Here is a 23,159-nt window from a genome sequence, read left to right as displayed (position 1 = left end):
CTTTTTGCAGCCACCAGAGAAGGAGGGGGGGCTGCCCCGCCAGGTGGGCAACAAGACCGAGTGTGCCCTGCTGGGCTTCGTGCTGGACCTGAAGCAGGACTACCAGGCCGTGCGCAACGAGGTGCCCGAGGAGAAGCTCTACAAGGTCTGAGACAGAGCTTGACCAGGGTGGAAATCCATTTTGGATTTAGGGGAATGTGCTGCTTTGAGTTACCAAGTCTGGAGCTTGCTAGCTGAGATGAATTGTGCTGTTTGAGCTCACTTGGTCTGGTAACTCTGCTGTGCTCTCGAGGAAAAAGAATGGGAGCTCCCAAAGTAAAAAGGGAGAGAAGAGGGGCCCTTGAACTCTGAAACAAAGGTGAGAGCTAAAGCTGAAGCTGCCAGAGACAAAGTGACCAGAGAGTTCCCTGTACAAGGACTAATTCCAAGTTGTAATGCAGAACAAGTAAAATGAATATACATAAACCTATAATGAATAGGGTCTATAGAACCTATATGAACCTATAATGAATATTCATAAACCTATAATGAATAGGGCCTAATGAATAGGACCTACACAACCTATATGAACCTATAATGAATATACATAAACCTATAATGAATAGGGCCTATAGAACCTATATGAACCTAACATGAATATTCATAACCTAATGAATAGGGCCTATGAATAGGGCCTATAGAACCTATATGAACTATAATGAATATTCATAACCTATATGAATAGGGCCTAATGATAGGACCTATAGAACCTATATGAAACTATAATGAATATTCATAAACCTATAATGAACAGGACCTATAGAACCTATATGAACCTATAGTGCATATTCATAAACCTATAATGAATAGGGCCTAATGAATAGGGCCTATAGAACCTATATGAACCTATACTGAATATTCATAAACCTATAATGAACAGGACCTATAGAACCTATATGAACCTAGAATGAATATACATAAACCTATAAAGAATAGGACCTTTAGAACCTATATGAACCTATAATGAATATTCATAAACCTACAATGAATAGAACCTAATTAATAGGATCTATAGAACCTATATGAACCTATAATGAATATACATAAACTTATAATAAATAGGGCCTATAGAACCTATATGAACCTATAATGAATATTCATAAACCTATAATGAATAGGGCCTATGAACCTATAATGAATATTCATAAACCTATAATGAATAGGGCCTATGAACCTATATGAACCTATAATGAATATTCATAAACCTATAATGAATAGAACCTAATGAATAGGGCCTATAGAACCTATATGAACCTATAATGAATATTCATAAACCTGTTGTGAAACTCTGCATATGTACAAGTGAGGGGGATGAAAAAGGATCGGGAATTCTCAGGGGGCGTCCTTAAGGAGGAACGACCCCACAGGCATCCAGGGCTGTAATAAACATACCAGCTTTACATCTTTTACAAGGTGTGGAGTTAGTTTTGGGGTTTTTTTCCCCCAAAAATCAGGTGTACACCTTCAACTCCGTGCGCAAGTCCATGAGCACCGTGCTGAGGAACAGCGGCGGCGGCTTCCGCATGTACAGCAAGGGCGCCTCCGAGATCATCCTGCGCAAGTAAATCCTGCTCCTGCCCCGGCCCTGGCATTCCTGGGCATCCCACGGGGCAAGGGGGCACGGGGCTGGCTGCTGCCAGGTGCCCAGTGGGGTTTGGGGGAGCTGGAGGGAAAGGGGGTGTCATACAGGGTGGAAGGAATGGGGTTTGGGTGGGTTTGGGGAAGTTGGAGGGGGCTCTGAAAAAGGGACAGCCCCTTCTTGTGGATGGGGTGCCAGGAATGTGCCAAGTGGATTTGGGGTGGATTTAGGGAAGTTGGAAGGAGTTGTAGAAGAGGAATGTGCCCCTTTTTGTGGATGGGGTGCCAGGAATGTGCTGAGTGGTTTTGGGGTGGATTTGGGGAAATTGGAGTGAGCTGTGGAAGGGGAATGTGCCCCTTCTGGAAGTGGGGTGACAGGAATGTGCTGAGTGTTTTTTGGGTGGGTTTAGGAAATTTGGAGGGGTCTGTGAAAAAGGAACAGCCCCTACTTGTAGATAGGGTGCTGGGAACATGCCAAGTGGGTTTTGGGTGGGTTTGGGAAAGTTGGAGGGAGCTGTGGAAGGGGAATGTGCCCCTTTTTGTGGTGGTGGTGACAGGAATGTGCTGAGTGTTTTTTGGGTGGGTTTAGGAAATCTGGAGGGGGCTGTGAAAAAGGAGCAGCCCCTTTTTTGTGGATGGGGTGCCAGGAATGTGACAGTGCCTCACTCACCTCCCGGCCCCCTCAGGTGCACCAAGATCCTGGACAAGAACGGCGAGCCGCGGGTGTTCAAGGTGAAGGACAGGGACGAGATGGTGAAGAAGGTGATCGAGCCCATGGCCTGCCACGGGCTCAGGACCATCTGCCTGGCATTCCGGGACTTCCCTGCGGATGCAGAGCCCGACTGGGACAGCGAGAACGAGATCCTGTCTGACCTGACCTGCATTGCTGTGGTGGGGATCGAGGATCCCGTACGGCCCGAGGTACCAAACCCCCCCTGGCCTCTGCTGTTCCTGGCCCTTCTCCTGCTGCTCGGGGCTGGGATCTCCTCAGGAACTCCAGCAGTTCCCCTGTGCCCATCCCTGATGTGTCCCCAAGGAATTCCAGCAGCTTCTCTGTGCCCATCCCTGATATTCCCCCAGGGAACTCCAGCAGTTCCCCTGTGCCCCAAGGAATTCCAGCAGCTCCCCTGTGCCCATCCTGATGTGTCCCCAAGGAATTCCAGCAGCTCCCCTGTGCCCATCTCTGATGTGTCCCCAAGGAATTCCAGCAGCTCCTCTGTGCCCATCCCTGATGTGTCCCCAAGGAATTCCAGCAGTTCCCCTGTGCCCATCCCTGATGTGCCCCAAGGATTTCCAGCAGCTCCTCTGTGCTGGAAGGAGCTGTGCCCCCAAGGAATTTCAGCAGCTCCTGCTGTGCCCTCAAGGAACATCCACCCAAAAGCCACTCAGCACATTCCTGTCACCACATCCACAGCTCCTCTGTGCCCATCCCTGCTGTTCCCCTCAGGAATTCCAGCAGCTCCTCTATTCCCATCCCTGCTGTGCCCCCAAGGATTTCCAGCAGTTTCCCTGTGCCCATCCCTGATATTCCCCCAGGGAATTCCAGCAGCTCCTCTGTGCCCATCCCTGCTGCGGGCATTTTTCTCCCATTTTTGGACAAAACACCACCATGGCAGCATGTTCCCACCCGAAATTCCCAATCCTTGGGGTCTGTGCTGCTCCAGGCTGCACCAAAGGTGGATGGAAACAGCCAGCAAGAATCCCTGGGCTCCAGGAGCTGCTTTTCCCTGGGAGCTGTGTGCTGGGCTAATGCAATAATGCCCCATCCCTGCCTGTGGATGCAGTCTGGAGCTCTCCCCCTGCTCTCCTGGTCCCTGATGAGATGTTCAGGGATCTGGCAGTCTGGGAATTGCATTACAGATCCCCCGGCTGCAGCGGCTCTGGAGGCTCCTGATTCGATTTGCTCATTGCTCACTCCAATTTCCTCTCTTCCCTGATGGATAAACCCATTAGTGGGGTGGGAGAGGATGAAATTCCTGCTTTTATGGATGGCCTGGCCATGCCTTGGCACCCAGGGAGGTGGCAGCGAGGTGACAGCGAGGTGGCAGCGAGGTGGCAGCGAGGTGGCAGCGAGGTCCCTTCCCTTTGGCAGGGAGGAAAGGCTGTGTGGGACTGTGAGCAAAGGGTTGGGAATTCCTTGGAGGTCCCAGAGCTGGGACCTGCCCTGTCCTGGTGTCTCTGCTGGATCCAGGAGAGCCCAGCGAGGTGACAGCGATGTGACAGTGAGGTGACAGCGAGGTGGCAGCGAGGTCCTTTCCCTTTGGGGTGGCAGATGCAGCTCCCTGACCCCTCCAGAGCCCTCTCCAGATCCTTTTAGGGACGAGGAGCCGCCCCACTCGCGGTGACCCCAGTGCCAACCCCGTCCCTGTCCCTGTCCCCAGGTGCCCGATGCCATCCTGAAGTGCCAGCGCGCGGGCATCACCGTCCGCATGGTGACAGGGGACAACATCAACACCGCCCGTGCCATCGCCACCAAGTGTGGCATCCTGCTGCCCGGGGAGGACTTCCTGTGCCTGGAGGGGAAGGAGTTCAACCGCCTGATCCGCAACGAGAAGGGAGAGGTGGGAGAGCTCTGCCCTGCCCGGGCACGGAGGCGTCTGCAGCTGCAAAAATCCCAAATCCTGAGGGATTTCCTAAATCCTGAGGGGTTTCCTAAAGCCTGAGGGGTTTCCCAATTCCTGAGTGGGTTCCCAATCATGAGGGGGTTCCCAAATCATGAGGGGGTTCCCAAATCATGAGGGGTTCCTAAATCCTGAGGGGTTTCCTAAAGCCTGAGGGGTTTCCCAAATCCTGAGTGGGTTCCCAGATCCTGAGGGGTTTCCCAAATCATGAGGGGGTTCCCAAATCCTGAGGGGTTTCCCAAATCCTGAGGGGTTTCCTAAATCCTGAGGGGTTTCCCAAATCCTGAGGGGTTTCCCAAATCATGAGGGGGTTCCCAAATCATGAGGGGTTTCCTAAAGCCTGAGGGGTTTCCTAAATCCTGATGGCTTTTCAGAATCCTGATGGGTTTTCAGGATCTTGCTGGATTTCCCAAATCCCAGTGGGTTTCCCAAATCCTGCTGGATTTTCCAAGCCCTGCTAGTTTTCCCAAATCCTGCTGGTTTTTTCCTCTTTTCCTTGGATAAGGAAGCTGCTGGGGTGCTCAGCAGTGTTTGGGGTGAACCCACTGTCCTGTCCCAGCTGGGATTTGCTCTCTGGTGGGACAAAAAATTCCCGGGGGGAATCACTTCCTTTTTTCCTGGTCCTGCAGGTGGAGCAGGAGCAGCTGGACAAGATCTGGCCCAAGCTGCGGGTGCTGGCACGCTCCTCCCCAACAGACAAGCACACCCTGGTGAAAGGTGGGCACTGCCCTGCCCAGGGGCACCTCCCTCGAGTTTTCCCAGCTTGATCCAGGCTGGGATCATTCCCTTGGAGTTTAATTCCTTGTTTCCATGGCAGGAATCATCGACAGCACCGTGGGTGACCAGAGGCAGGTGGTGGCAGTGACAGGGGACGGGACCAACGATGGCCCAGCCCTGAAGAAAGCAGACGTTGGCTTTGCCATGGTAGGGCCAGCCTGGGGGTTTTCCAATTTTTCCTTTGCTCCATGGGATTGCTTCCAGACCATGGGAACTCTGATCCAAATCTTTGGGATGGACTAAAATCCCAAAAAGGAATTTTCTCAGGGTGTTGGGTTTGGGCCTGAGCTGAGCAGGGCTGTGAGCAAGGGTTGGGAATTCCTTGGAGGTCACAGAGCAGGGACCTGCCCTGTCCTGGTGTCCCTGCTGGATCCAGGAGAGCCATGGGAACCCCAGGATTTGGTTTTCCCTGCAGCTTTTCACCCCAATTCCAGGCACGGTGCTGGATCAGGCTTTGGGAATTGATTTATGGTGGAAAACTCTGTTTTGATGCCTTTTTATCCTGTCTGAAAGGAGCAGGGAAATAAACCTGCTGTTTTTAACAGGTTCCCTGAGGATTGATTTTAGGGAGATGAGCAGGAGCTGGGTGGGGAGAAGATGTGAGATTTTTGGGAAGTGTTTTTAGGAATGTGCTGAACATCCAAGCACAATTCCAGAAGCAGGGAGGGCTGTTCCCCTAAACCCCACGTGCTGCAACAGGCAGGGATTTCCCCTTAGAGGAGGGATTGGGATCTGGGGAATCCAGGAAAACGCCAGGAATGGGCTGGATTTGGGCAGGGCTTGGAATTCCTGCATGGAATTCCTGCGGGACGAGCGCCTCGCTGTGCCGGCTCCGGGAAGTGCAGCCCAGCCCGCTGCCCTGGAGACGCTGCTGGGGATTTTTGGGGAGTTTTGGGGATTTTTAGGAAGCTGTGGGGCCGTTCCCAGCCCGGGCCAGGGCAGAAACCTCCGGGCTGAACTCTCCCTCCTTTGGGCTCCCAGCAGAGGTGCCCAGCCTGGGATGGAGCCAATCCCTGGCATGAGGAGGGAGCTGTTTCCCAGCTGTTTCCCAGCTGTTTCCCAGCTGTTTCCCAGCTGCTTTCCAGTCTGTTTTCCAGTCTGTTTCCCAGCTGTTTTCCAGTTGTTTCCCAGCTGCTTTTCAGTCTGTTTTCCAGCTGTTTTCCTGTCTGTTTCTTGCCTGTTTTCCACCTGTTTTCCAGCTGTTTTCTGGCATTTTCCCAGCAGATTTCCAGCTTTGTTCCAGCTGTTTCCCAGATGTTTCTTGCCTGTTTCCCAGCTGTTTTCCAACTGTTTCCCAGCTGTTTTTCTGCCTGTTTCCCAGCTGTTTCCTGGCATTTTCCTGCCTGTTTCCCAGCTGTTTTCCAGCCTGTTTTCCAGCTGTTTCCTGGTGTTTTCCCAGCTGTTTCCCAGCTGTTTCCTGGTGTTTTCCCAGCTGTTTCCTGGTGTTTTCCCAGCTGTTTCCCAGCTGTTTCCTGGTGTTTTCCCAGCTGTTTCCCAGCTTTCCAGCACTGTGGCTCAGTCTGGGAAAGCCGACCTGCCTCAGAGCCCTGAAGGCTCTGGAGCTCTGCTGTCCCTGCCCAGCAGGGATTGGCACCAGCACCAGGAGCTTTTCCTGCTGGGCACATCCCTGGCACAGAGCAGAGCCAGGCAGGGCCGTGACTCACCCCTGCCTTTGTCCCCAAGGGCATCGCGGGCACGGACGTGGCCAAGGAGGCCTCGGACATCATCCTGACCGACGACAACTTCACCAGCATCGTCAAGGCCGTCATGTGGGGCCGCAACGTCTACGACAGCATCTCCAAGTTCCTGCAGTTCCAGCTCACCGTCAACGTGGTGGCCGTCATCGTGGCCTTCACCGGCGCCTGCATCACACAGGTGAGCTCACCTGGCTGGGTGGGACATGGGGGTGTCATCGTGGCCTTCACCGGCGCCTGCATCACACAGGTGAGCTCCCCTGGCTGGGTGGGACATGGGGGTGTCACCTTGGTGGGTGGGACATGGTGGTGGCACCATCGTGGCCTTCACCAGTGCCTTCATCATGCAGGTAGAGAGCAGGGCAATGCATGAACCCGTTGGATTTCACAGATTCCCTGTGGGTTGTTTTTCTTTGGAGCGGGGGAATAAATTCCTTGATTCTAAACAAATTTTCAGTGGGTTGTTTTCTAGTGGAGCAGGAGAATAAATTTCTTGGATTTAGCGGGTTTTCAGTGGGTTGTTCTTCACTGGAGCAGGAGAATAAACAAACCTGTTGGATTTCACAGGTTTTCCATGGACTGTTGAAGTTTAGGGATGTGACCAAGAGCCAGGAGCTGGGAGGTGCCTTGGGAGGCCATGCAGGGAGCTTGGAGCAAAGGAGAAATCTTTGGGAATGTTTTAGGAAGGTGTTCAGTACCCCAGAGCAATTCTGGAGTTCTGTTCAGGAGGAGAGCGAAACAAAGAGGGAACAAAGGTTTATTTTGGTGGTGTGACTGTTCTCCCCCTGGAGGCTGTGCAGGGAGCTTGGAGAAAAGGAGAAATATTTGGGAACGTTGTAGGAAGGTGTTTAATACCTAGGAGTGATTTTGTAGAGGTTTTCAGGAGGAGAGCAAAACAAAGAGGGAACAAAGGTTTATTTTGGTGGTGTGACACCTTCTCCCCCTCAGGACTCTCCCCTGAAGGCCATGGAGCAAAGGAGAAATCTTTGGGAATGTTTTAGGAAGGTGTTCAGTACCCCAGAGCAATTCTGGAGTTCTGTTCAGGAGGAGAGCGAAACAAAGAGGGAACAAAGGTTTATTTTGGTGGTGTGACACCTTCTCCCCCCTCAGGACTCGCCCCTGAAGGCCGTGCAGATGCTGTGGGTGAACCTGATCATGGACACGTTCGCCTCGCTGGCGCTGGCCACGGAGCCGCCGTCGGAGTCGCTGCTGCTGCGCAAACCCTACGGGCGCAACAAGCCGCTCATCTCCCGCACCATGATGAAAAACATCCTGGGCCACGCCGTCTACCAGCTCACCATCATCTTCACCCTGCTCTTCGCAGGTCAGTGACAGTGCCAGAGCGTCCTGGGAGGGAGGGGAGGGGAGGGGGGAGAGGGGGAATGGAAAGGGGAAAAGGAAAGGGGAAAAGGAAAAGAAAAGGGGGAAAAAAAGGAAGGAAAAGGAAAGGAAGAGGAAGGGAAGGGAAGGGAAGGGAAGGGAAGGGAAGGGAAGGGAAGGGAAGGGAAGGGAAGGGAAGGGAAGGGAAGGGAAGGGAAAAGGGGAAAAAGGAAAAGGAAAGGGAAAAAAGGAGAAAGAAAGGAGAAAAGGAGAAGGGAAAGGAAAAAAGGAACAGGAAAGGGGAAAATGGAAAATGAAAGAGAAAAGGAAAAGGAAAGGGAAAGGAGAAAAGGACAGGGAAAAATGGAAAGGGAAAGGGAAGAAAGGGAAAGGGGAAAAGAAAAAGGATAAAGAAAGGAGAAAAGGAGAAGGGGAAGGAAAAAGGAAAAGGAAAGAGAAAAGGAAAAGGAAAGGGAAAGGGAAGAAAGGGAAAGGGGAAAAGGAAAAGAAAAGGAAAATCTTTCTTGATTTCTGTTGGTTTTATTCTATTGGTTTTTCTTTCTCTCTTGGTTTCAATTGTTTTTTTCTATTGGTTTTTCTTCCTTTCCTGGTTTTTATGGGTTTTTCTTTCTTTCTTGGTTTCTATTTTGGGACAATTTGGTCATTCTACGTCAACGACCTCGGTAGAAAATTCATTCAGTGTAAACACAGATCTCTCCTCAAACCTCTCTGGCTCACAGAAATGCTGTAAAACCTCTTCCACATCTTCCCTTGCCCAAATCCCTTTTTCTCCTGCTCAGGGGAGAAGTTTTTCGACATCGACAGCGGCCGGAACGCGCCCCTGCACTCGCCCCCCACCGAGCACTACACCATCGTCTTCAACACCTTCGTGATGATGCAGCTCTTCAACGAGATCAACGCGCGCAAGATCCACGGCGAGAGGAACGTCTTCGAGGCCATCTACCGCAACCCCATCTTCTGCACCGTGGTGCTGGGCACCTTCTTCGCCCAGGTGACCCCAGCCCGGGGGTTCTGCTTGGTTCCGCTGGGGTTCTGTGGCTTCTGCTTTGCTCCATGGGTTATTCCACATGGGTTATTCCATGGGTTATTCCACATGGGTTATTCCATGGGTTATTCCATGGCTTCCTCTTTGATCCATGGGTTATTCCATGGGTTATTCCACATGGGTTCCACTGTGCTCCATGGATTGTTCCACATGGGTTATTCCATGGCTTCCATTTTGCTCCATGGGTTATTCTACATGGGTTATTCCATGGGTTATTCCACAGGAGTTATTCCATGGGTTCCACGTTGCTCCATGGGTTATTCCACATGGGTAATTACATGGGTTATTCCATGGGTTATTCCACATGGGTTATTCCATGGGCTATTCCACATGAGTTATTCCATGGGTTATTCCACATGAGTTATTCCATGGGTTCCACTGTGCCCCATGCGTTATTCCACATGGGTTATTCCACATGGGTTCCACTTTGCTCCCTGGATTGTTCCACTGGGATTCTGTGGCTTCCACTTTGCTCCATGGGTTATTCCACGTGGGTTCTAGTTTGCTCCATGGATTGTTCCACTGGGATTCCATGGCTTCCATTCTGCTCCATGGGCTATTCCATATGGGTTATTCCACAGGGGTTATTCCACAGGGGTTATTCCACAGGGGTTATTCAGTGGCTTCCACTTTGCTCCTTGAGTTATTCCACATGGGAATATTATTTCCACATGGAAGTTATTCCATGGCTTCCACTGTGCTCCATGGGTTATTCCACATGGTGGAAGGTGTCCCTGTGCATGGATCTGGGTGGGAACTTAATGAAACACCTCCCAACACGCTCCAGACCCCAAATCCCAGGATGTTTTGGGCTGGAAGGGATTTCCATGCCCAGGGTGTGACTCTTGTCTCCTGTGCTGCAGATCATCATTGTGGAGTTTGGTGGGAAGCCCTTCAGCTGCTCTGGGCTCACCCTGAGCCAGTGGTTCTGGTGCATTTTCATCGGAGTGGGAGAGCTCCTGTGGGGCCAGGTAAGGGCCAGCCCCAAAATCCTGCCCCATCCTTCCCTCCCTGCCCTTGTTCTCCCTGGTTTTTCCCCAGGGCAGCTCCTTAGGAAGGTGTTTAGGGTGGGGTTGATGCCCCTCCCCACCCCAGCAGCAGGAGAAGAGGTCACTCATCCCCTCCTCAATCCCACCCTGCTGCAGAGGGACACACCCAGCAGTGACAGGGACATTCCTGGTGTCCCCACTGGGTCCTGGCAGCTCCCCTGGGCTGGTGGCACTGGAGCTGATGCCTTGAGAAGGCTGAGCTGGAACAGGGACCAGACAGAGCTAAGGAATAAAGCAGGGATTTATTCCAAGGATCTCCTCAATGGATCCATCTTGGGCAGCACAAGAGCCCAGCCAGGGCTGCACCCAAGGTGAACCAAAATGATCATAAGATGGACCCAAAATGGTCACAAAATGAACCCAAAATGGCACAAAATGAACCCAAGATGGACCCAAAATGGTCACAAAATGAACCCAAAATGGCACAAAATGAACCCAAGATGGACCCAAAATGGTCACAAAATGAACCCAAAATGGCACAAAATGGTCACAAAATGAACCCAAGATGAACCCAAAATGGTCACAAAATGGACAATGAGGTCTCTCACTTTTATAAGTTCTTCTCCATTTGCATATTGGAGTTAATTGTCCAATTCCAGCTTTAGGTTATGAAGCCCCATCCTTGTTTTTCTCTCTTCAGTCCATGTTGTTTCTGCTTTTGGGCCTGAGATTTTGATCATTTGAAATTTGGATCATGGAGAAGGAATTGTTTTGTCTCTCTACTCTGTGAACAGAGCTCACCAACCCTTAGTACAGAGCTCAGACCCACACACTAACGCAGCACAGAATCTAAAACCCACAAAAGCTAAACCCTGAGGCATCCCCACGACCTCAGGCTGTGTCCCTGCCTGTCCCCAGCTGATCTGCACCGTGCCAACGAGCCACCTGAAGTTCCTGAAGGAGGCTGGGCACGGCATCACCAAGGAGGAGATCCCCGAGGAGGAGCTGCCCGAGGACGTGGACGAGATCGACCACGCGGAGATGGAGCTGAGGCGGGGGCAGATCCTGTGGTTCCGGGGGCTCAACAGGATCCAGACCCAGGTACAGGGGGGCAGCAGGGCTGGGGGGGCTCTGCCTGCTGGGTCTCCTCCTCTCTCTCTCCCCCTGCAGGGGCTCTGTCAGCAGAGAGGTGACAGCTGCTGCTCGCGGGATGCCATCGCCTCCCGGGCCAGGCTTCCAGCTGTGCCTTTGCAGGGAGCCAGGATAACCTGGATTTTGGGACAGCTGGGGCCAGGATAACTTGGATTTTGGGACAGCTGGAGCCAGGATAACCTGGATTTTGGGACAGCTGGAGCCAGGATAACCTGGATTTTGGGACAGCTGGGGCCAGGATAACTTTGATTTTGGGACAGCTGGAGCCAGGATAACCTGGATTTTGGGACAGCTGGAGCCAGGATAACCTGGATTTTGGGACAGCTGGGGGCCAGGATAACCTGGATTTTGGGACAGCTGGGACTGGGGGGAGGCTGTTCTGCTGCAGGCACTGTGCTCCTGGACAGCAGGAGGCTGGACGTGTCACTGATGGTCACCTCAGCAGCACAGGTGGCTGTGAGGGGTGCATGGAGCCCCCCAGGCTCTGCCCTGCTCTTGCTGGCTGCTGGGATCGAGGTGACATGGCATTCCCAGTGGGAATGTGCCCAGCAGGGATCTGCCAGCACCAGAGCCTCCCTGGTGTGGCTCCTTGTGGCTCCTTGTGGCACCCCTCTGTGCCAGCTCAGCCCCACGGCACACGAGGGGAGAAAATCTCTCCCTGACTTTTTTCCCTGATTTTTTTCCTTTTTCTCCACCCCAAAAAGGTGGATTTTTGCTCCCACCGAGCAGGGAGAGCTCCATGCCCCTCACTTTCCCTGGAGGCCAGGGCAGAGCTGTCCCACGGAGGGAAGTCCTGGTGTCCCCAAGCAGGCAGAGCTGCTGGGTCACCTTTGCTCCTCCTCTGTCCCTCCTCTGTGACAAACAAACGGGGACAGGGGCTGGGGCAGAGTTAACTTCCCTTCTCTGAGCTGTCACCTCCACAGTGTCACCTTGGTGGCCTCAAGGTGAAGCTCAGCCTCGGTTCCTGACTGGCTGTGAGCCCCGAGGGGCAGCTGGGCTCTGTGTGGGGGTAACCAGTGCTTCACTGACGTGAGGAACCTGCTGGAAGCTTCCAGGCTCTCCTGTGCTGGAAATCCAGGAGCTCTGCAGGGCTGAAGTGCCAGAGGTGCCCCTGGGGCCAAGCCTGGAGCTTCCCAGGTGTTTCCCTGTGCTGGAGCTGAGATGAGCTGAGAAATGGGTGCTGAGAAATGGGTGCTGGCATGACCTGGAGCTTCTGTGGGGTCCAAGCTGAGCACTGGGGGGGCTCCTGTCCCCATGTGGGGTGTGTGAAAAGGGCACGGGGGAGAAGAAGGACATCAGAGTGGGGCAGAAGCCAAGCCATGTGTGAAACACCTGCACAGCCAGAGCTGGGGCTGGAGGAGGTGCCCAGAAGGTGCCACAGGGCTGGCATCACCCAGCCACAAAGTGCCCAGGAAGCCACGGTGGCCCCTGGATGCTGCTCAGTTCCTCGAGCCTCGGGACACATCCAGAGGGCAGCCATGGCCCCACCACCAGAGTGCTGCATCCCCAGCAGCCCTGAGGCCTGGGAGAGGGGCTGGGACATCTCCTGCTGCCACAGGGGCTGTGGGGAGCCCGTGGAGTGTCCCCAGAGTGCCCCGCAGGGCTGAGGCACCAGGAGCCCTTCCCCACCAGCTGCCCACTCGCACTCTTGCCCACCCTCTCTGTCTCTCTCTGCTCCTCCTGCAGATTTTTGGATAACCCCAGGTGTTTCCTCTGCCACTGCCTCCCACCACAGCCCTTTTCCTGGTGGGGGGATCGACCCTGCTGCTCTGGCTGCCCTGGGAAGGGCAGAGCTGGACACTCTCTCTGCTCCAACAGCAAAACCCTACGTGGGTTTCGGGGAGCATGGGGTGGGGGGGGGGCTCTCTCCTCCTTCCTCCTCCTCTTCCTCACCTTTCCATCCTCCTCTTTCCTTGCTGTCTGTGTGTCTGCCCACCTTCCCCTGTCCCCTGTCCCCTGTCCCTGTCCCTGTCCCTGGCCAGGTGTCGCTATCTCACTCTCTGGTTCTTTGCAGATGGACGTAGTTTACACATTCCAGACCGGCGCCTCCTCTTTGCAGGGAGCCCTCAGGAGACAGCCTTCCATCGTGAGCCAGCACCACGATGTAAAAAATGTTTCTAGCCCAACCCATGTAGCTCTTTCCTCCGTCAATTCCACTCCCACCACTTCTGCTGTTGCTGCTGCTGCATCTCCTCCTGCGGGCAGTGAGTGATGGTCTATTACAATGCATGACTTTAATGAGCACAGAGAGCACCTGCACCCCCCTAACCTCGCCTGCTCTCTCTCCCTCTCAGCCTTGACTCGCACACTCAGTCCCAAACCTGAAGGATGGGGCGGGAAACCCTTGAAAACCCCAGGTTTTTGTGTTGTTAACAAAGTTATGAACCTTTCTGGTCCTTTCCCCCCCCAGTTCCTTGTTGCTTCCTCCAGTTTTACCTCTCCTCCTCCTTTGCAGGGCTGGTGTTTGAGTCCACCCTCCTGAGGGCGGGCAGAAATTGGCAGCTCTTGCTCAAAAACCCTCGAGTTCACGAGCATTGCTGAGAGAAGGGCAAGGCTGAGCCCAAATCCTGCTGGTTCTTCCCACTGCCCAGCCCTGGGACACCCCAGGGATGGGCAGAGGAGTTGCTTGAAATCTCTTCTGGAGGCAGAGTGGCCGCTGGGACTGTCCCCAAGGCTGGCTGAGCCACAGCAAGGAGGGAAAAGCAGGGAAAAGCTCCTGCCCGTGGCTCAGCTGGTGACACCTTGGGGTGCTGTCCCCCTCTCTGTCCCCACCTGGGGACTTGCATGGCCTGGGGACATCTCTCTGCTGCCCTGGGGACATCCCCAGGGCTCTGCTGGTGCCCAGGGCAGCCAGAGGATCCTTGGTGCCCACCTTGCTCTGCACACTCTGGATCCCAGGGTGTTCAGACGCTGCTCTGCATGGAAATGGGCATGGAACACAATTCCTGCTGGATCCCAGTGGGAATTCTGGGTCCTGGATCTGGCACTGGGTTTTTGGACCCTAAAAAAGGCCCTGTCTGGTGCAGGGCTCTGTCTCTGTCCATCATAGACTGCTCTGCACATTCTGGATCTCAGGGTGTGCAGACACACAGCTGTGCATGGAGATGGGCATGGAACAGAATTCCTGCTGGATCCCAGTGGGAATTCTGGGTCCTGGATCTGGCACTGGGTTTTTGGACCCTAAAAAAGGCCCTGTCTGGTGCAGGGCTCTCTCTCTCTGTTCATCGTGGGCTGCTCTGCACATCCTGGATCTCAGGGTGTGCAGACACACAGCTGTGCATGGAGATGGGCATGGAACAGAATTCCTGCTGGATCCCAGTGGGAATTCTGGGTCCTGGATCTGGCACTGGGTTTTTGGACCCTAAAAAAGGCCCTGTCTGGTGCAGGGCTCTCTCTCTCTGTTCATCGTGGGCTGCTCTGCACATCCTGGATCTCAGGGTGTGCAGACACACAGCTGTGCATGGAGATGGGCATGGAAGCCACATTCCTACAGGATATCCATGGGAGTGCTGGATCCTGGCTTTCCAGGCCCCCCAAAAAAGGCCCTGTCTGATGTAGAACCCCTCTGTGTGTTCGGTGTTGGGGCTGGTGAGCTCGTGGCCGTGGGTTCTGTCTGCAGGCTGGGAGCAGGGAATGTGGCTCTGCTGGATAATTGGCTTTTTTATTGCACAGTCACTTATCCCTGTTCTCCTCTGATTAGAGAAATACCCTCCGTGACTTTCTGGAGAGCTTTCAGGCTCTGCTGTTTATGCACTGTGGGGGAGGAGAGAGAATTTGGGATAATTTTGTTTTCTCTCTGTTTAGCTGACTCTGAGGCTGGCAGCTGATTGGGTTTAACCCCAGCGATTCTGGAGCAGCACAGCTGCCTCCTGCTCCTGCCTGCATCTGGGAAAACCTCCAGGATTTTCTGATGGAATAAAATCTGCTCAGAGCAGAGGGTTTGCAGGGGGGAGGAGTGAGACCAAAATGCAGCTTTTTTGCAGTCTGTGGATCCATGTTTTCCCCCATTTTGCAGCGAGGGAATAGAAAACTTGGATAGCTCGTGCAAACTTCACCAGGAGCTAACCCAGGTCTCCAAATTTCCTGCTGTTTTCTTGCCTGGATTTCTCTTGTTTCCCTCTGCTGCTTCCCTCTCTCCAAAGCTCCTCTTCCCTCCACGCAGATCTGTGGTGTCCCTCTCCCATGGATGAGTTTTTCCAGGGCTGGACTTGCTGTGTCCCTCCTGGAGTTACTGGAGAGCTCTCAGGAATCGCTGGTCAGGTTTTGGCAGAGCTCAGCTGCTCCCGCTGGGAATTCTGCCCCGGCCTGAGGGGCTGGGCAGAGCCAGGGGCACGGGGTGGCACTGCCGAGGGGCTCTCACCCAGCACGTGGAGGTTTCACGTTTCACAGGAATCCATGCCAAGCCTGGAGGTTGCATTTGAAGCTTCCAGGTGGAGAGGAGGCGGGAGGAGCCGGCCGTGGGAGGGAGGGAGGGGCGGCTCCAGGCTGGAATTCAGCTCTGCTGGCGCTGCCTGCCTCATTCAGAACACATTTCCTCCCTGTTCCCTTCCTTTGAGAGGGAACAGCTGAATTCATCTCGCAGCAGGTGATGGAGAAGGGAGGAAAATCTGAGGGAAGCTGCAGCAGGAGCTCCTTGAGGGGGCTGAGCAGGAGACTGAGCACAGATTCCCTGGAATTGCTCCAGGGAACCTTCCCTGCTGCCCCTGGCAGTGCTGGACAAATCTCCAGGGCTCTGGAGGTGATTCCTTGGGAGAGGAAATCTCCTGGAACCACATGAGAGGGGGAGGCTTCTGTGGAGCTGCTCCTAAATCTGAATTGTAGATGCCACCACCTTGTGGCTGTGACAGTCATTGGGCTGTCCTTGGCCACCTCCTCGTGGCTGTGACAGACCCTGGGACTTCTTGGCCACCTCCTCGTGGCTGTGACAGTCCCTGGGTGTCCTTGGCCACCTCCTCGTGGCTGTGACAGTCCCTGGGTGTCCTTGGCCACCTCCTCGTGGCTGTGACAGTCCCTGGGTCCTTGGCCACCTCCTCGTGGCTGTGACAGTCCCTGGGTGTCCTTGGCCACCTCCTCGTGGCTGTGACAGTGCCTGGGTGTCCTTGGCCACCTCCTCATGACTGTGACAGTCCCTGGGTGTCCTTGGCCACCTCCTTGTGGCTGTGACAGTCCCTGGGTCTCCTTGGCCTGGTTGGATTTGTTCTCCTTGGTTCAGTTGGTGTTTTAGGGCTCAGGACTTGCTGCTCTCAAGTCGTGGCTGATGTGACAGATGATCAGTCTGAGGTGGCCCCGGTGGTGTCCCTTGTCCTGTGCATTCACCTGAATTGATCCAAGGTCATCAGTGCCCAAATCCAGCTCTGAATTGGTTCCCAGCTCCCTCAAATTCCCATTTTTCCAGGCCAGTGGTGCTCCAGGCTCATGCAAAGCTCCTTCCGTGGGGCCAGAGACCGAGCACAATGACTGGAATTGCTGCAGGGAGCCTTCCCTGCCATTCCAGGGGTCTGGGAGAAGAGATCTGGTCCCACATGAGCTCTGCTTCTGGAGCTGAGGCTTCTGTTGCTTCCCTGGAACCCCAGCAGAGCTGGGATGTGACACTTGTCACCCACCTGAGCCCAAATCTGGGAGCTGGAAGGGTTTGAGGCTGGAATTCCAGAGGATGAGCAGGGAATCCACTGTCCAGCTGTGTTTCCAGAGCTCCCTCCCAGTGCAGGGGAGGTGGCAGAGCCATGCCCTGGTCCTCTGGATCTCCTCCTTGAGCCTGGATTTCGGTGGAGCTGCCCCAGGGCTTTCCCAGGATTGTGAAGGAATTCCTTCAGAACATCCAACAGAATCTGAATTGATCTCCAGCTCCATCAAATTCCCATTTTTAACTGCCTTTGGAAACCACTGGGTGTCCTGCAGGTGCAGGGAAGGCTCTAGAGCTCCAGCAGTGTGGGGAACCCCACAGAGAGCTGGACCTTACCTGGATCCTCCCAGCACCCACCTGGATCTCAGCTTCCAGGGGCTCCAGAAAAGCTGGAGACGCCTTTGGCAAACCCCACTCCTCTGCAGAGCTGTAGGAAGGACCCTCCCAACCCCACCCACGGCTCCCACAGTAGAGTTTGCCCCCGCTGTTTGCCTAACCCACCTCTTTTTGGAGCCGTAGTTCCCCCACCTCGTCCGTCCCTTGTCCTCGTGTCCGTCCGTCCACCCCGGGGCGCACACCCCCACACCAATTTAACGACTAATTAACGCCTTCTGGCTTCCATCCATCCAGACTGGTGATGTTGGGGTGGCAGTTTGGAGTCGTCCTGTGTCTTTTCTTGCAGCTTCTGAGGCTGGTGGGTCCCCAGCACCCCCGTAGTGCCTGACTCTGCCCCCAGTTCACCGTAGATGTCTCATTTTTGACCGAGCTCTCTGTTCAGTGGTGATTTTGTCGCTGTGGTCGTGACTTTTTTTTGTTGTTGTTGTTGTTGTTGTTTGATGGTTGTCTCTCATCATTTATTTCACTCTCTCCCTCGAGCCCTGCCCTCTGGCAGCACCACTGACCCCCTGTTTTCTCTCCCCACGCCGCCCAGATCAAAGTGGTGAATGCGTTCCGTAGCTCCCTGTACGAAGGCCTCGAGAAACCCGAATCCAGAAGCTCCATCCATAACTTCATGACTCACCCAGAGTTCATCCTGGAGGAAGACGAGCCTCGGACACCATTCCTTGACGGCACCGAAGACGAGCCCGAGCCTGACGGACTCCAAAAGCGAGGTGGGGGCAGCCTGGGGGGCTCCACGGCCCTCAACAGGAACAACAACGCCGTGGACAGCGAGTTCAGCTTCCCCGAGCCCGGGAGCCCCTTCCACAGCCTGGAGACCTCTGTTTGACCTTAGGACTTGGAATTCCTCCTCCTCCTCCTCCTCTTCTTCCTCGTCCTCATCCACCTGGGCCCTGTGTGATCCCAGCACCAGTAACTGATCACACTGCTGCGGTCAAACTGCTCATGCCTGTATCATCATCTGGGGTTTTGGGGGTTTTTTTGGGGTGGAGTGGGGGGGTTTAATGTGGTTTTTTTTTTTCATTTTTTGTTTCATTTCGTTGGGTTTTTTTTTTTTTAACCTTTATTTAGCAGTGGGAACCAGAGTACCACCACGCTGGGTGTTGGGAGAGAGGCTAAGCCAAAAAAAAAACCAAAAAATACCAGTTGTGCATCTCCATCCCTGATTTTCCGTGGTACTCACCCAGGGGAAGCTGCCAGCTTCTTTCCTCTCCAAGAGTTGGGCTCCAGGCACCTGGAGCCAGGGGGTTTTCACTTTGGAAAAATGCATGTTCCAAGGAAATTCAAATTCTTGTAGTCTTACACGCCCTCAGCCTGAAGGCTGGGGGTGCACTTGTGACTTGATTTAATTTTTTTTGTGGTTTTTTTTTTTTTCACACATGGTTTTTAGAGTTTTTTTTTTTTTTGTTCTTCTAATGTTGGGGTTTGCTCTTTGCTTGTGGGATTTGCTCCCCTACCCAGGGGGAAGTGGGCAGGGGCAGTCACTGCTCCAGTAAGAAAATTAAGGAATAAACTAAAAAAATCCCAGCCAGGGGAAGGTGTTTACTCCAAGGTTCAGAGATCCAGGGATGCCCACCAGTCTTCCACCTTTGAAAAATGGTACCTGGGCTTCTTCCAGCTCCCCCTCTGTGTGTGCCCACACCTTTCTCTCTCTTTGTTTCCAAACTGGGAGATGAGAAACGAAGGTGGCTTGGCTCTGACCTTGCTGGAGGGGAGAAATTCTGATTTTCCTGCAAAGGTGGAGGTGAAAGTGCCAGGGAAAAGGTGAGGAGAGCCCCCCAGGTGTGAGGGATTCTTCCTGAGGAATTCTCTTCTCTAGGAGAGGCCTCTCTGCTGCTCCTGGTCAGGGGGGAAACTCTTGGGGTGAGGATTTTTGCAGCTCTCCCAGCTCCTGCCCTCCAGAGCAGAGGGAGTTTTGCCCTTTTTTTCTGTGCTCTGGGGGTCCAGCACCCCTCAGCCTCGCAGTGATCCAGGAGGAGGCTCCAGCCATGCCCAAAATCCGTGGGAGGCTGAGTGGGAACCTCCTGAATCCTTGCAGGGATGATCCCAGATTTTCCTGGATGTGTGGCTTGGATGGCTGCAGGTCTCCCAGAGAAGGAGCTGCTGGAGGCTTGGCCTCACTTGGCTGCTTATTTTTGGAGGTCATCTCCTCACCTCCAGCCCTGGGAACAAGCCAGTGAGAGTCCCTTTCCTTGGAGGTGGCTCTGGATTGTCCCTCTGGCCATCCCTGGAGCAGGAAGCAGAGCTTGACCTTCTCCTCCCCTTGAGGGAAGCTCTGCCACCTCCCTGCTCTCCTCCATCCCCTCTGGCTGAGAGAAACAGAGCAGGAAACGAGGCCATTCCCACCCCTGGATGGGAAAACCTTGGGATTCCAAGCCCTGAAGGGTTTTTTTAGGGTTTTTTTTGGGAAAGGCTGGCTCTGGCTGGGTTCTCCTCCCCTGTTCCCACCAGGAACGCACAGCGGAATCTCCCGTGCCTTGTCCGAGCACTGCCTGCAGCACCTCCTGCCACGCCAGGCCCAGATCTTTGCCAAGATTTAAGTGTTCCTTAAACCACAACACGAACCAAGTGTCTCTGTGGCCTTCCCTGGGCTGGGAGGAGGAGGAGGAGGAGGAGGAGGGAAGGATGAGCTCCTTTTTCCTGCTGAGGAAAGGTCTTAATCCCAAAAATCCCAAATATCCTGAATATCCCGAGTGTCCCACCCTGGTGCTGGCGAGCTGGGCTTTGTTCACTGCCAACAGCAAGAAGAAATTGCCACCACTGCCCGTCCCCAGTGCAAATTCAGTGTCCACCCCATGCCTGGCTCCTCCTTGCCTCCCTCCCCCAAAAAAATAACCCAGGGGAGTGAAGGGATCTTGGGTTAAACACCAGGAAAAACAACACAAAAAAAACCCCCCCTGAACGAGGGGTGGTTGTGGGGTTTTGGTTCTGTGCTAAAGGTGACGTTGCTTAAAAAAAAAAACAAAAAAAAATCACTTTTTCTATTTTAAATACTTGCAAAAAAGAAAAAAAAAAAAAAGAGAATGGTGTTCTTACAAGCTTACAGAAATATTTATTAAATACTTTTTCGGGGGGATGCACCAATTTATTTTTTTTTTCCTTTTGATATTTTTTTTAATACCTCAGACCTGTTGAAAAAAAGAAATAAAACAAACAAAAAAAAAAAAAAGACTCAAACCAACAACAACTTCAAGCCAACTTTGGAGGCTCTCAAAGTCACTCCCAGAAATCTGTGACTGGCAGGGTTTGCCACAAGGGTCTGGTCGTTCCTTTAGTTTGCTCTCTTTTTGTTCTAGTTTCCATTTTAGGAGTGGGGGGGAGGGAGAAATAATGCTATATAAATATTATGCAAAAAAAAAAAAGGAAAAAAAAAAGAAAAAGAAAAAAAATCTAGTTTTCTTTAGCTCAGAAACTGATATTTTTACGTCAGCCATATGTATTTTGTTTAAAGAAAAAAAAGAAAATAAATCTTGAGTCCCGACGCTGCTTGAGGGCAGTTGCAAGGGACACTTTAATTAATTCCGTGGATTAATTAATTCAGCCATCGGATGCCAGTCAGCTTCCTTTTCTCTGAGCAGCCATCTTTCTACTAGCCGTGAGTTGGATGACACAAATGGGGGTTTTTTATATAAATATCTATAAATTATGTTGGTGTATGGCTGGTTGCTTCAAGTATAAATGTTTCTTGTGCAGATTTCCTGTAAAGTTTTGTTTTTTTGGGTTAAGTTTCAGTGATATCCTGGCAGCAGCTGACTCTTGGCTTAAGTTATTGAGGACATTATACAAAAAATAAAAAAGAGATTTGGGGGAGATTGGTGCTCCAGAAAAAAAGGCATGGTCGGCGGCACGGACTTTTGGGGACTTTCTGCAACATGCCTTGACTAGGGGGAGATATAAATATCCATATAAATATATATTATTATGAATAATTTCTGGTTTTTTTGCTTTGTTTGAACTGCCACGAGTGCGCGCGGAGCAGGGGAGGGCCGGCGCCGTGCCCGCCAGGAAGCAAAGCCACCCCCTCCCTCCTCCTTGTGATCAACTTGCCTTGGAATGCTTTGTTATTAAAACACTCTGAACATCCTTCTGCATCCAGTTCTTGATCCCAGCAGGGCGGATTTGCGGATTTTCCGTGGATTTTCCGTGGATTTTCTGTGGAATTGGCGGATTGGTACCAAAGACACCGCGGCCTGTGCGCGGCTCGCTGGCCAGGCAGCTCTTAAGGTTTTCTCCTGCTGAGGTTTTTATGATTTGCACAGGGAGAAGGGTGTGGGGAGGGGGTTTAATTTCTTTTTTTTTTTTTTCCCCAAAGGTTTTCCGTGCAATAAAGTGAAATTTTCCAAGCGATCTCAAGAAGGAAATAAACTAAACCGCTTTTGAGCATGGGCGGCCTTTTCCCCCTCACGGCCTGGGCCTGGAGGCCTCAGCTCCTCTCTGAGGGTGACCTGAGGGGAAAAAAACCTAAGCTGGGAAAAAAAAACCATCCCAAATGCCCAAAGGGCATCTCCAGGTGCCACTACCAGCTCCTGGCACCTGTGGCACCACCCTGGGAAGGTTTTTGTCCCTCTGTGGGGGACACCTGGGCCTGCATGGCTTCTGCTCCATCCCCAACCTCCCTGAGCCCAAAACGCCTCCTGCACCCCCAAATCTCCCCTGGGCCCACAGGGATGTGGGGGAATCCTTTTCCTGCTCCTTTTCCTGCTCCTTTTCCACCCAAACAGGATTTTTTTTTTCCCCTCAAATGGGGAATTTGGCATTTCTTCCTCTCCAGCATCCCGCCCTCACCCCGACTCTGCTCACCCCAATTTTCATCCAGCAAAACCCATGGTTAAAACTGCCTTTAGTTTATTTCCTCCCTTTCAATAAATATATATATATATACAGTCTGAACTCAACATTTATGTGTGTGTATATATATTTATCCAACGCTCTCACAAAAAAAAAATTTCTTTTGAAGAGGGCACGTGGAACCGAGTTTTTCTTTTTTTTTTTTTTTCCAGTAACTCAGTATAATAAGCACTGGTATTTTTGTATAAAAAAACGGGAGAGAGAAAAAAAGAAAAAAAAAAACCAAAATACAAAACAAAAGACTGAATATTATGTGGTATGCATGACATTAAAAAACAAAACAATGGTGGTTTCAAAGCAATATGTACCCTGGTGTGTTTGCCATATCCTAGAGTCCAGCTTAAAGTGCACCTGATCTGTATTGCATTTTGATATTAATCTCTATGTACAATGTTTTGCATGTAATTTATATGGATCTTGGGAGAAAAAAAAAAAAAAAAGAGAATCTGAATGAATTGTCCATTGGCTTCTTGTGAGAAAACAAACTCCAAGCAGAGCTAAAACTCCAAAGTGGAGGCAGCAGAGTGGTTGAAGGGTGGGAAAAGGAGGTGCAGTAAGAAAAAATAAATGAAGAGGGAGAAGGTTTGGAATCAATAAAGCTTTTGGCTGTTGAGCAGAAATGATTGCATCCAGAGAATAAAATGTGTAACCGTGCCATGCTCCGTGTGTCCGGCAGCTCGGGGGGGTCTGTCCCAAACCCTCCCCAGGAATGGAATCCCAGTGGGGTGGAAATGGACGGGGATCCATCCCAAACTCCCCTCAGCGTGGGGTTTCTGTTATTTAATTGATTCTTCTTCCACACCTGCAAGCAAATTGTGCCATGGTGCCAAACGCCACCAAAATGGTGCTGCTGGGCCCTGAGGGGCTGCCCTGAGTTAATAATTGGTGTAGACTCCATGTGTAATATTCATGTTCTCTGAATAGATAGACACATAATTCTCTCCCAGGATTTTTTTTTCCTTGGGGAAAGCAGTGAGAGCAGAAATTATTAGATCCAGAGAATAAAATGTGTAACCGTGCCGTGCTCCGTGTGTCCGGCAGCTCGGGGGATCT

At 52.3% G+C, this 23,159-nt stretch overlaps 1 protein-coding gene across 5 annotated transcripts in view; it reads left to right on the top strand.

Moving 5' to 3' along the window:
- The window catches only part of ATP2B4 (ATPase plasma membrane Ca2+ transporting 4), a 59,215-nt gene extending 36,541 nt beyond the window's left edge, over positions 1-22,674 (top strand). For 3 of the 5 annotated variants that reach the window (XM_050984982.1, XM_050984984.1, XM_050984983.1), the window contains exons 11-23: positions 11-145; positions 1,494-1,600; positions 2,304-2,538; positions 3,999-4,178; positions 4,868-4,955; positions 5,056-5,162; positions 6,699-6,890; positions 7,820-8,033; positions 8,830-9,041; positions 9,959-10,066; positions 11,003-11,185; positions 13,251-13,340; positions 17,791-22,674. In XM_050984982.1, coding sequence (XP_050840939.1) covers positions 11-145; positions 1,494-1,600; positions 2,304-2,538; positions 3,999-4,178; positions 4,868-4,955; positions 5,056-5,162; positions 6,699-6,890; positions 7,820-8,033; positions 8,830-9,041; positions 9,959-10,066; positions 11,003-11,185; positions 13,251-13,340; positions 17,791-18,087 — 2,148 coding nt within the window. In that variant the 3' untranslated portion in view covers positions 18,088-22,674. Of the gene's footprint in view, positions 1-10; positions 146-1,493; positions 1,601-2,303; positions 2,539-3,998; positions 4,179-4,867; positions 4,956-5,055; positions 5,163-6,698; positions 6,891-7,819; positions 8,034-8,829; positions 9,042-9,958; positions 10,067-11,002; positions 11,186-13,250; positions 13,441-17,790 lie in introns of all 5 variants that reach the window. The other 2 variants (XM_050984986.1, XM_050984985.1) reach the window with 2 other exon arrangements.
- Positions 22,675-23,159: the final 485 nt, after the last annotated feature.

The sequence above is a fragment of the Serinus canaria genome, chromosome 26 (assembly GCF_022539315.1).
Source record: "Serinus canaria isolate serCan28SL12 chromosome 26, serCan2020, whole genome shotgun sequence".
Taxonomy (NCBI): Eukaryota; Metazoa; Chordata; class Aves; order Passeriformes; family Fringillidae; genus Serinus; species Serinus canaria.
Note: the sequence above shows the minus strand (reverse complement) of the source record. Positions and strands in the feature narration are given on the sequence as shown.